Raw genomic sequence first — 13686 nt, forward strand, 5'->3', positions numbered from 1 at the left:
AAAGGTAAGAGAGAGAAGAAAAATCATCAATTAAGTCACTGAAAATGGTGACTTCTTAACACGGTGAACTCTAAACTATGCCTGAACCACTTTTCAATTTAAATGCACATTTGTTCATTTCAAAAAAGTCTTGATTTTCCCCACTGTGATGTTGGGTTTTCATTTTACAAGCTAGTTCTCATGGTTTTTTAAAATTTTTTTTCTTATGCAGTAAACTAAAAATAAGAAATTACGCTAAATAACTCATGATTATAGAAACCTTACATGACTCAGATTTCTCCAATGGCTGGGTATAATGGATTCATTAAAGATAATGTTGTGCCCTTCATTTCAAGAAAGTAAGCATACAAAAAACTTCTTTCTCTTACACATTAGACACAATTTTCTTTACCAATGTTGGGTGTTCTCAGGGTAGGACGTTCCTCATTTGCCATATTTCTTTATCTAAAACACAAATGCCCTCATTTGGATGACTATTAGATAAAATGATGCTAAATTTCAATTATGATTAATAGAGAAAAAATAGTAGGCTTAATTGAAGACATAGACTATAGAACATTGACCTACTTCCAGCTTAAACAACTCCCCTATTTGACACTAGAAAGGCAGCTATTATCTACTAAAAATTAAGACTAATATCATAACAATGTCCAGGTCTAAAGTCTTTGGTCTCTTTTGAATTACGAATCCTTAAAGAAAAGACTTAATCAGTTTCAGGGAGTGATTTTAATTCCCTGAGATTTAATCATTAGAGAGCTGATGGAAGCTAAACTAAGAATGGAAACATCTTATTTATTATGACTAAATTAAGAGTGGGAAGGTCTTTTTATTACTCTAAACAATAGAGGCACCTCTTTTGTTTACTGCAGACCAGACTCAATGGGGACAGTTTTAGTGGGAGTAGTTTAGGGAAGACATTTTTTCCAAGGGTACACTGGAATTAACATGACTATTTTTCTATTTGGTCAATCTAAAGCCCTAAATTTCTACTTTGTTCTTTGTTTTACTTTGCTGTTAAATTTATTCTGCTTCTGGTTTACAATTTCTATAAAATGTAAATTGGAAATTGCATGGGCCAGAGTTGTCTGTTTGTCAGAGGGAATCTATCCCTTAGAATCTCTCTCTAAGCAGAAATGCTTGGATGTTAATAAATTGTTTCTGAGAGATTTTGGCTACAAAGTTAAGTTTAGAGGGTTTTCTTCCATGTGCCTTTCAGACCATACACATCCTTGATAATGAAATTGTTTTTCTGCTGCTTGTTCCCTGGTGATAACGTGCAGTAGCACATTACCTATACCAACCATGAAGCATTGGATTGGATATTATAATCACAGTTACACTGTTCTATATTCATGGTTAAATACAGCTAAAAGTTAAAACAGTCAATACTGTTTTATAATCATAAAAGAACAACGTAATAAATTGTTGAACTATGCTGTTTAGGGAAAAGTAGAAAAAATTGAATTCGGAAAAGGGAGGATTCAGGGTGGTCCACAGATAAGAAAAGAGAGAAAAAATAAAGAGTCATATTCCCAGCTTGAGAAGGAGATAGTAGGCCCTGCTAGCTAGTCATATCAGGCAGAGATTTGAAGGGAGTTGCATGTGCCAACTCCTGGACTGCTGGGGGTCATGTCTAGCCAGCAGTTTTATTCTTCTGCTACCCACCTGGTCAAAATGGTCTTACTTTACATACAGAGAAGACTTTTTTTTGACTTTATGAAGAGATGGCCCTGAAGGCTGGATAGGACTTCTGAGAGTGAGAAAAACCATAATTATGTTTATTTTTGCAGTGATTTTTACTTTCATATTTATTACGTTACATACTTTCCCAACAGTTGTTCTTTTTTAGAGAAACAGTTATGTTACCCAGCAAGTTAGGACGCAGGCCTTTGGACATCCCAAGCCTGGGACTTTGTCTATGCCACCACAATTGACACTATTCACATTCCTACTGAAGGAGGACGATGATGCTCCTACAAACAGCAGCTGTCAGACTGATAGCCACTGAATAATGCCCTTACCCTCCTCTATTTCAGTGGTACAAAAATCCAAAGGAAAAAAAAAGAGAGATTATATGGGGATAATGTATAATATCCCTTATTGATTCTCTTTATTTATTAAATTCTGAAGCCCATTTAACTCATGTTTTAAACAGTCCAGCAGGACAGGAAGGTAGTGTTATTATGGTCCTCATTCTAGTGATGAAAAATTCAAGGGATAGCAGTGAAGAGACTACCTACATGTCGCATCAGTTGACAGAATGACTTTAACATACATATGGCTTCAGTCATTGATTAACTTGATACCAAACAAGTTCATCTTTAAAGATAATTTGCCTCCTGCATCTGTAGTTTAATGGAATTGGATCAAAATCTTACCATTCGGTGATGCCATAGTATTCTTTAATAATCTCTTGAAGGACAGCACGATAGAACAAAGATTCAGTGGCCAGCTAAAAAAGAAAACCAAAACATATGTAAATGTCTACACAACAGGAAAAAATGTTAGAAAAAAATAAAGACGTGGGAATAATATGGTGGCATGTTAGAACCTGAGAGGTATAATCCTGCACAAATACCCCAATAAAGGACCAACAAGGCAACAGAAGGAACAACAACAAAGAGTTCGTGTATTAAGGATTTAAGTATTAAGCCTATTTAGTAAAAGTGAGTATAATCCTATAGTGGGGGAAATGGCATAGAGGACTTCCAAGAATTTCTGATGAAAAGGCCAGAACTGAGTGGAAACTGAAATACAAATGCAGGAATAGAAAGGAACAAAAAGGGAAAGACAAGGGCTAGAGAGGTTCATGGAAAATAAAACAGACAATTTTGGTTACAAAAAACTTTAAAAGTTTTTGCATATATAAAATTAATGCATTAAAATAGAAAAGTAACTGCGAAAAAAAATCCCTGCCAAAAATTTCTCTGATAAAAGTCTCATATGAAACTACTTCCCAATTTCCTTTGGGGTTTTGTCCATTAAAAGTCTCATATGAGAGATACATAAGGATAAGAACCATTCCCCATTCTACCAGATTGATACAATGACATGAAAAAGCAGTTTTCAAAGGAAGAAATCCAAATTTTCAACAGCATATAAAAATTGCTTCATATAACAATAGTTAGCATTTATATACCCTTTTAGGATTTGCAAAAGGCTCTTCAAGTATTCTCTCATTTTATCTTCACAACACTAGGAGGGAGGCACTATTGTTATCCACATTTTACAGATAAGGAAAACGCAATAGACAGAAGTTAAGTGACTTTTCCAGGGTCACAGAGCTGTTCTATACCCAAGGCAAATCTGAACTCAGGTCTCCTTGACTGCAGCACTCTGTCCATTCTGCCACCTAGCTTTCCTTATTGGGAATTAGTGAAGTGGTGATTCTGAAGCAATCTGGAACTATGTTCAAAAAGTTACTAAACTTTGTGGATCTTTTGACCCAGCAACACCAGTACTAGGTCTATATGCTACAAAGAGATAAAAAAAAGACTCTTCTGTCCAAAAGCATTTATAGTAGCTCATATTGTAGGTGAAAAGAACTTCAAACTTACAGGGCACTCATCAAATGGGGAACAGGTGAACAAATTCTGGCATATGAATGTAATGGAATTTTATTGCACCATAAGAAATAATTAAAGGGATGTTTTCAGAGAAACCTGGAAGGTTCTACAGGAATTGAGGCAGAATGAAGTGAGTAGAACTATGAGAACAATTTATTTACCTATAACAATGCAAAGATGAACAACTCTAAAAGATGGAAGAACCTTGATCAAGGTACTAACTGATGGCAGAGAGGAATGGGACTCAAGATACAGAATGAAACATCCATTTTTGGACATGGCCCATGTGGCAATTCAGTTGGACTATGGAAGAAGTAAGGAAGGGAGAAAGGAAGGAATTTCTTTTCTAATAAAAAATTTTTGATGTACCAAAAGAATCTGACATGGACAGCTCTGAAGGTTAGATGTTGTATTTACTATACATTTTAAAAGAAAAGCAAGCTGTTTATAATAGAGATGTGCAGTTTCATATATGATACATTTTTTTTTTTGCTCTGCAGTGTACATGAAAGTACTCCTTTTAGTTGGTGTTTGCAAATTCAGAAAAAAAAATAACTATAACAACAGAAGAAGACCAGATAAGCTGGTGTATTACTGGCTGCTCCAAATATGATGATCCACGAATTAAGAACAGTTTTTTAAAACAATTTTTTCATTCCAAAGTTGAAAAGGCCTTCTATAGTTAGGACTCAAAGGAACTGTAACTGTGAGAGAAAATAAAGGAAACTATGAAAGATGAAGGAGTGAGACAGAACTAAAAGAGAAAAATCATGAGAAAACAAATAAACCAAAAAATGTTTTATGAGTATCCTAAGGTTGTGTATGTGAGTGTGTGTGTATACACACACATACACAAACACACACACCCCCCCACACACACACCCATATGTATTTGGTTTCACATCATTCCCTTTTGCAGAGGAACATGGACAAACAACATGGTGTAATGGAAAGATCAGTGGCCTTGGGGTTGGGAAGCAGTCCTAGCTCTGATAATTAGCTAGAAATATGGCAAAAGATGATCCACTGAACCTCTCTGAGGCTTAATTTCTTCTTCTGGAAGATGGAACACTGACACTTGCACTACCTACCAGAGATGGGTCTTGAGAAGAAAGCATTTTCTAAATTACATAGCACTACATAAAAGTGATATATTGTCACAGGAAAGTAGAGCATACAAAATTTCATACCTTTAAATATGATATATTTATATAGGAAAATAAAATGTAAACAAAATAAGTAATGTTATAAAGAAGGCACATGGAAAGATCTTTTTTTTTTCCCTTCAAAATTCCTTCTGGGTTGAGAAATTGTAGTAAATTATAAGTCAATGACTTGGTATCATTTTTCCCTATATCTAAATGGTTAGATACAATAATCTTGTTTACATTAAACTAGGCCTGTCCAAAAAGAAAAATTCAGAAGGTTTAAGTCTGTAATTTTATTTGTGGTTAGGCAATGGTATTGAAATTACACAGTAATGAAAAATGCAACATGAATATGCTCGGGAGTCCGATATGTAAAACGAACAAAAAATCAGGCTGGTCATGAACACTCAGTAACCAACTTCTATTTCATTTTTATCCACTTTTTTTTCTCAAGAGGTGGCATGAAGTTAATCACAAATTTATAATGTGTAGTATTGGGCCAAACCCTACATATGCATCTTGGACTTTGCTATTTTACACAAAATTTCCAGTTGGCATTTTTTCATCTTAAAAAAGAATTACTAAATTACAGGTTCTTTTATCTCACTACTTTAGTCACCTACCGTTATCATTTAGTGATATATACGTGTGTGTCTATACATATATATATGTTTAAAAATACTTACATATGCCTACTGCTGAGCTAAAAGCAAAAATTATTGTAAATTCTGTGAAGAGAACACAATCACAAATTGTACAATTTGCAGAGATCTGACAGGTAATTTAGTTCAACCTACATTTGAATAAGAATCTTGCCTACCATATCCCCAGTCTCTGCCTGCAGACTTTTATTTGTAAGAAGGATATCCATCTCCAGAGGTGGTTTGTTCCACTACTAGGACAGTTCTAATTGCTAGAAAGCTTTTAATTATACTGAAATGAAATTTGCCCTTCTGTAGCTTCTGCCCACTGCTTCTAGTTTTATTCTTGGGGAGGGGGTGTGTAGTGAGGGTATAAGAGGTGAGAAGAGAACGAGTCTGACCCTTTTTCTATATGATAACCCTTAATTGAATAATTCCTGAGGAATAAATATTTAAAGAAGCTAAAATGACCCCAACCTCACATCTTGTCCAGAATACACACGCTCAATTCATTTTAACCAGTCCTCATGGACCACGGTTTCCAGGCCTGTCATTTTGCTTGCCCTGTCTTTGACCTGTCCTCCCTAAAATTAGTCACTCAGAGAACTGAACACAATACGCCAAATGTGGTCTGATCTTGCTATATTAACAACTAATGTTTGCATCTTTTTCATATGCTATGCTTCTTTTCATCCTAAACTCCCTGTGCAGTTGAGTTTTGGAACCTAATTTCTGGGCTTTACATTTGTTCTCATTTAATTATAAAAAATCTAGTCTGCTTTCCTAATAACAGCAAGTTTGTTGAGATCTTTTTGGGTCCTGACTCTTTTGATAACCATGGTTGTCCCATGTTACTTGTTGCAATTCTAAGATCATAAAATTTAGACCAGTTATTCCCCCCAGTTAGTTGTTCCGAACTATGCCTTAAGTATGGGTATAGCAGCCTCCAATAAGAAGTAGTACTAAAATGTGGGCATAACAAAAAAAGAAATCATCAGAAGAGTTCATAGAGGTAAATTCCATGCAAAATAAGATTAAGGATCAGACACTTATGCATATAATTCTACTATTCAGCCAATAAACTATGTTTTTTACTTATTTTGTATGTATATGCAAATTGGTAATCCAATAAGGAATTATCATTAACATCTGTCAAGAGCTTTTTCCTCCAAAATATAACTTGAATTATATACACAGATTGCTTTTGTGTTATGATTCGTTTCTTCTTGTGATTACATAGAACTAGTGATACAAGGGAAAGAAGATTTACAGATTAAGTTTCCAGTAGAAAGAAGTAAAATGTGTAATACCAATGTAAAATATAATAAGAGTGGTTTTTCTTAAATAAAAAAGGACATCAATTTACTTGTTTTTTTTACACATTAAATAACTTTATTTTTTTCCAATTTTTAAAAAACATTTTTATTTAAAGTTCTGAGTTCCAAATTCTATCTGTCCCTCCTTCCCTCTCCTCCCCCCTCTTTGAGATGGTAAGCAATAAGATATAGGTTACACATGTGCAATTAAAACATTTCCATATTAGTCATTTTGTAAAAGAAGACTCAAATAAAAGAATTTAAAAAAGTGAAAAATAGCATGCTTCAGTCTGTATTCAATCAATATCAGTTATTTCTCTGAAGGTAGATAGCATGCTTCATCATTAATCCTTTAGGATTGTCTTGGATAATTGTACTACTGAGAATAGCTAAGTCATTCATGGTTCTTCATCGAACAATACTGGTGTTACTGTGTACAACATTCTTCTGGTTCTGTTCACTTCACTATACATCAAGTTCATGTGAGTCTTTCCAGGTTTTTCTGAAATATTATAATATTCCATTAAAATCATATTCTACAGCTTGCTTAGCCATTCCCCAATTGATGGGTATCCTTTTGATTTCTAATTCTTAGCCACCACAAAAAGAGCTGCTATAAATATTTTTGTACAAAGAGGGGCTTTTCTCTTTTTTGGGGATGTCTTTGGGATATAGACTTAGCAGTGGTATTGCTGGATCAAAAAGTATGCACATTTTTATAGTCTTTTAGGTATAATTCCAAATTGCTCACCAGAATGGTTAGATCAGCTCACAATTCCACCAACAGTGCATTAGTGTCCCAGTTTTCCCACATCCCCTCCAACAGCCAACATTTTCCTTTTTTGTCATATTAGGCAATCTGATAGGTGGGAGGGATTGCCTCAGAGTAGTTTTAATTTGCATTTCTCTGATCAATAGTGATTTAGAGCATTTTTTTATGACTACAAATATTTTTGATTTGTCTGAAAACTGCCTGTTCATATTCTTTGACTATTTATCAATTGGAGAATGACTTATATTTTTATAAATTTGACTCAGTTGTCTATATATTTGAGAAATGAGGCCTTTATCAGAGACCCTTGCTGCAAATTTCCCTCCAGTTTTCTGCTTTCCTTACAGTTTTGGTTGCATTGGTTTTGTTTGTGCAAAAACTTTTTAATTTTACATATTTACATACAACTATTCCATGATCTCTTAATTTGCTTGTGGTAAATCATGTGCTCATCTGACTTTACCTTGGCATATGGTATGAGATGTTGGTCTATACCTAGTTTCTGCCAGATTGTTTTTCAGTTTTCTCAGCAGTTTTTGTCAAATCTTGAATTTTTGTTCCAAAAGCTTGGATGTTTGGTTTTAAAAAATTTATTGGCACATAACTGGGCAAAACAGCTCCTAAAAATTGTCTTAATTTCCTCTTTGGTGGTAGTGAATTCATCCCTTTCATTTTTGATACTAGAAATTTGGTTTTCTTCTTTTCTTTTTTAAAAAAATCAAATTAACCAATGGTTTATCTATTTTATTGGTTTTTTTTCCTGTATAAAACTAGCTTCTACTTTTATTTATTATTTCCAGTGGTTTTCTCACTTTCAATTTTACTAGTCTCTCCTTTGATTTTCAGGATTTCCAATTTAGTGTTTAATTGAGGGTTTTTAATTTGGTCTTTTTCTAGTTTTTTTAGTTGCATGCCCAATTCATTAATCTGCTTTCTCTCTATTTTATTGATATAAGCAATTACAGTCATAAATTTTCCCCTGTTGTCATTTTCTTTAATGGAATTTTCAATTGTTTCAATGATTTGTTCTTTGATCCACTTGTTTTTTAGGATTAGATTCCCAATTAATTTTCAATCTCTCCATTATCCATTACTGAATGTAATTTTTATTGCATTATGATCTGAAAAGGATGCACTTACTATTTCTGCTTTTCTGCATTTGGTTATGAGGTTTTTGTGGTCAATTTTTACGTAGGTGTCATGTACTGCTGAGAAAAAATAGTATATTCCTTTCTATTCCCATTCGATTTTCTCCAGAGATCTATCATATCTAACTTTTCCAGAATCTTATTCACCTCCTTAACTTCTTTCTCAGTTATTTTTTTGGTTAGATTTTTCTAGTTTTGAGAGGGGAAAGTTGAGGTTCCCCACTAGTATAATTATCTATTTCCTCCTATAACTCATTCAACTTCTCTTTCAAAAATTTAGGTGCTATACCATTTGGTGCATATATTTAATACTGATATGACTTCATTGTCTATGGTACTTTTCAGCAAGATATAGTTTCCCTCATCTCTTTTAACTAGATCTATTTTTGCTTTTGCTTTGTCTCAGATCATGACTGCTACTACTACTTTCTTTGCTTCAGCTGAAGCATAATAGATTCTGCTCCAGCCCCCTTACCTTTACCCTATGTGTATCTCTCTGCTTTAGATGTGTTTCTGGTAAACAACATATTGTAGGATTCTGGTTTTTAATTTGTTTTACTACCCACTTCTGTTTTATGAGTGAGTTCAGCCCATTCATATTTATAGTTATGATAACTGTCTATTTCCCTCCATGTTATTTTTTGCTTGTTTATCCCCCACCTTACCTCCCACCTTTTCTCTCCACACAAGTATTTTACTTCTGATTACTGTCTTCCGCAATCTACTCTCTTCCTAATCAATCTTCTCTCCTCCTCCTGTTAACCCCATCCATTCTTACTTCCTTATAGGGTAAACTAGATTTCTATATCCAACTGAATGTATATGTTATTCCCTCTTTGAGCCAATTTTTATGAGAGTAAGGTTTAAGCTTTGCCTGCCACTACCCCCCGCCCCCCCCACCAAATCTTCCCCTCCATTATAACAGCTCTTTCATGTGAGATAATTTATGCCGTTCAATCCCCCCTTCTTCCAGTGCAATTTTCTTTCTCACCCCTTTATTTTTTTTGGGGGGGTATCATCCCATCAAAGTCACTTTATAGCCACACCTTTGTTTACATACATTCCTTTTAATTGCTCACGTGGTAATAAAGTCATTAAGTTACAAATATTATCTTGCCATATAGAAATATAAAGTTTAACCTTATTGGATTTCTTATGTTTTCTCTTTCTTCTTTTTTACCTTTTTATGTTCCCTTGAGTCTTGTATTTGGAGGTCAAATTTTTTATTCAGCTCTAGTCCTTTAATTAGAAATGCCTGAATGTCTTCTATTTTGCTAAATGTCCATTTTTTCCCTGAAAGATTATACTCAGTTTTTCTCAGTAGGTGATTCTTGGTTGTAATCCTAACTCCTTTCCCTCCTAGTTTATCATATTCCATTCTTCAATGTGGAAGCTGCCAAATCCTGTGTAATCCTGACTGTAGCTCCATGATACTTGGATTGTTCTTTTTGGTTGCTTACAATACTTTCTCCTTGATCTGTGAGCTTGGGAATTTGGCTAAGATGTTCCCGGGAGTTTTAATTTTGGGATCTCTTTCAGGAAATGATTGGTGGATTCTTTCAATTTCTATTTTGCCCTTTGGTTCTAATACAGCAAGCAATTATCTTTGATAATTTCTTGAAAGATGTTGTCCGGCCCCCTCTTTACTCCCCTTTCTATAATTATGGCTTTCAGTCTAATAATTCATATATCATCTCTCCTGGATTTATTTTCTAGGTCAGTTGTTTTTCCAATGAAAAATTTCACATAATCTTTTATTTTTTACTTTTTTGATTTTGTTTTATCATATCTTGATATCTCACAGAGCCATCAGTTCCCACTTGTTCAATTCTAATTTTTAAGGAATTATTTTCTTCAGTGAGTTTTTGTATTTCCTTTTCCACTTGGCCAATTCTATTTTTTAGGAGGTTATTTTCCTTGGCAAATTTTTTTTTATATCTTTTCCCATGTCATTGACTCTTTTTTCATGATTCTCTTGCATTACTCTAATTTCTTTTCCCAATTTTTCTCCTAATTATCTAATTTGCTTTTAAAAATTCTTTTTAAGTTCTTCCAGGAACTTTTTTTGAGGCCTGAGACTAAATCACATTTTTTTAGACTCCCATTTAGTCATTTTGACACTATTGTCCTCTTCTAAATTTATGCCTTCATCTTCCCTATCGCCATAGTAATTTTCTGTAGTCAAGTTCTTTTTTTTGCACATTTTTTCTGCCTTGGTGACTTGGTGTTTTTATGTGAGATTTGGGCTCTGGTCCTGCTTTGTCCCTAGCTTTTTGTGCTGGGGCTGAGAGTCTTACTGCTGGCTTTTGTTGGGCTTCAGGGATTGCTTCTTCTGGAGGGTAGGCTTCCCTTCTGGATTGTACTGGGGGGCGGTGAGGCTTGGGTTTAGGGTTTAGCTGCTGGTCTGTCCCAGGGGTAGGGCCTTGCTGCTGGACTGCTATGATAACAAAGTCTCTCTGATGGTAGGCCCCAGGGGGAGCCTGATGTTGATGTTGGCCAGCCCCAGGGTGGGGATTCACCATGGGTTGGCAATGAGGTCGAAGCCTAAATGGTGGCTTGTGCTGGGGATAAGGGTCACTGGGTTGGGACCTTGCTATACCGCACAAACTGCTCACTAGCCTTGGGGGCTGCTGGACTGCAGGAGAGCAGAGCCTCACTGGTGGATTTCCCTGGTCTTGGAGCCTTACTATAGGCCCCCTTCTGTGAGGTGGGCTGCTGCTGCTGCTGCTCCTCTTGGACCTGGCTCTTCTCCCACCCCAGTGAGACAGACCTTTCCTGTGGGCCTGGTAAGCTGCTTCCTATCCTTAGATCAAATCTGAAGCAGTTTTCTAGTTGTTTGGAGGGGAATTTGGGAAGGCTTCAGAAGGTTTCTTCCTCACTCTGTCATCTTGGCACTGGAAGTCTCCTATCAATTTGCTTTTAAAGTGAGTTTAAAATCCTTACACAGATGTTATTAAAAAAAAAAAAGGGAGCCATGCTGCAGACATAAAAGATTGACCAAGCTAAGACTTTTGAATTTCTTGATTATACTCTTAGAAACCAGTAGGTTCATCAACAGGTCAGAGATGATGAACACTCCAAAAGAAAAAATATCTTGGTCATCCGCTGGGTTATAATAAACAATATCACTTACCCCTTGGCCAACTGCAACCCGTTCCAAAGCCTTTAAAAAGAAGAAATGAGACTGTGGTTATATTTAAAATTCTCTTACAAGATAGTATAAACATACCATATAAAGGCTTGTGAAAATGACATTTAAAAAGATTAATTAGGTGATACATCATATGCTTATACACTCAAAAGTGTTAGTACCATTGAGGCATATTAATAAGCACACTTGAATTACTTGGTGCTTATTAATAGGGTATGTAGAGATGGGCATATTTTTATATGCTTGAACTTTTGAAGAAGTTTGAAAGTAAAAAGAAAGGAAATACTCTTGAGTTCCTTCCAGTATAACTGAAACTATTAAATGTTTCAGCAGATATTATAGATTTTTTTTTAAACAGTGTTTTATTTTTTTCCAATTTCACATAAAGATGATTTTAAACATTTATTTAAAATTTTGAGTTCCAGATTTTTCTCCCTCTCTACCTTCCCTCTGCCCTATCTAAAATGGTAAGCAATATGATATAGGTTATATATGTGCATACATGTAAAACATTTCCATATTAGTTGTATTATGAAAGAAGAAACAGATATGGATACATTTTTTCCAGCGTTTTTCAATGTTTTCATTCTCCAAATCTTTGGATAAGCATTTAGTTTTTTGTTATAGTAAACTAAAATCCACAGATTTAGCTGAAGGGCTCTGTTTAGGATGGGACATTTTTTTTTTAATGACCCAAGATAATAAATAATTAGAACAGGAAATAAGAATCATTTTTCTATCATTTGACGTATTGCTGCCTATTACATTCAGAAAGTTTTCCCCAGGTAATAAAACATGTTTGCATAATATTTTATCGCATTTCTACTCAATACCAATCATCTAACACATGAATATTTTTGAAGCTCTTCAGTATTCAATAGGAAATGATTGGTCAATTTAAATTTGATTTCAAAACCAAATAAACTGCCAGTAATTTACAAATTGCAGACATAGCCTCCTCCCGATATTTTCAATATTACAACTGGATGAATTAAAATTGAAATGTACAGAACACAGAGGTCAACCCTTACTAGATAGCTATAACATATTAACTTACATTTTTTTCCTTTTTACAGTTTATCTCTTGCATGTAATGCTTATTTACATGCTACCCACAATAATATAACAGTAAGAGTGATAATATTCATTTAATGATGATAACAATGTGTTTGGTTTTTGGACTAAGGAAATACCTGTAAAATATGAGCACAATAGAAAGGGCTGTCTTAATGTTTTAAGAACTCAATGGTTCTCTGATTGAAAAAAAAATTATCACTGCTTGGCATAAACATATGAAAACTGCTAATTCCAGTAATCAAAATACTATGTTAGAGGAGAAGCCAGCTAACAGATGCTTTACAAAGCAGCCTGTTGGGCTGGACATGGCGGTATACCCTATATAATCTCCATTATGAGGAGGCTAAGGCTGGAACAGAGCTTCTGTTTAGGAGTTCTGAGCTGCTGCTGGGTTAAAGTCAATTGAGTGTCTGCACTAAGTCTGACACCAATATGGTGAGCCCCAAGGATCAAGGGAGCCACCAGGCTGCGTAAGGAGTGCTGAACTAGTTCAAGTTGGAAATGGAGCAGGTCAAATCTTCCATGACAATCAGCAAGAGTGTGGGGCCTGTGATTGTCTGCTGAACTTCCAGACTAGGTGAGATAGGGAGACCCAGTATCAAAAAACAAATAAACAGAAAATCTTGTTAAAATAGACCCCAAGCTTTTTAATATGACATGTTGGTTGCAACTAGTCAGCGAGTAAAAAGATATTAAATATGCATCACAAGTTGAGTACTTGCTGTGTGTATGGTGCCACACTGTGTGTTGTGATCTTTTCTTTAGTCTAGCCTTGCTCTACAAGAAGTTATGCCAAAGTTGAAAATGTGCTAAAAGTCAAAGCTGAAGATTTAAAAAAAAGGCAATCCATTAGCAGTTATGAAACAC

The 13686-nt window shown here is 34.9% G+C and overlaps 1 protein-coding gene across 1 annotated transcript in view; it reads right to left on the bottom strand.

The window, feature by feature from the left end:
- METTL25 (methyltransferase like 25) overlaps nucleotides 1–13686 on the bottom strand; it is a 153369-nt gene that overhangs the window by 22939 nt on the left and 116744 nt on the right. Inside the window, exons 7-8 of the mRNA XM_036758454.1 lie at nucleotides 11725–11754; nucleotides 2379–2452 (exon numbers count right to left, since the gene is read on the bottom strand). Coding sequence (XP_036614349.1) covers nucleotides 2379–2452; nucleotides 11725–11754 — 104 coding nt within the window. The remainder of the gene's footprint in view (nucleotides 1–2378; nucleotides 2453–11724; nucleotides 11755–13686) is intronic.

This window comes from Trichosurus vulpecula, chromosome 5, assembly GCF_011100635.1.
Source record: "Trichosurus vulpecula isolate mTriVul1 chromosome 5, mTriVul1.pri, whole genome shotgun sequence".
NCBI classification, from domain to species: Eukaryota; Metazoa; Chordata; class Mammalia; order Diprotodontia; family Phalangeridae; genus Trichosurus; species Trichosurus vulpecula.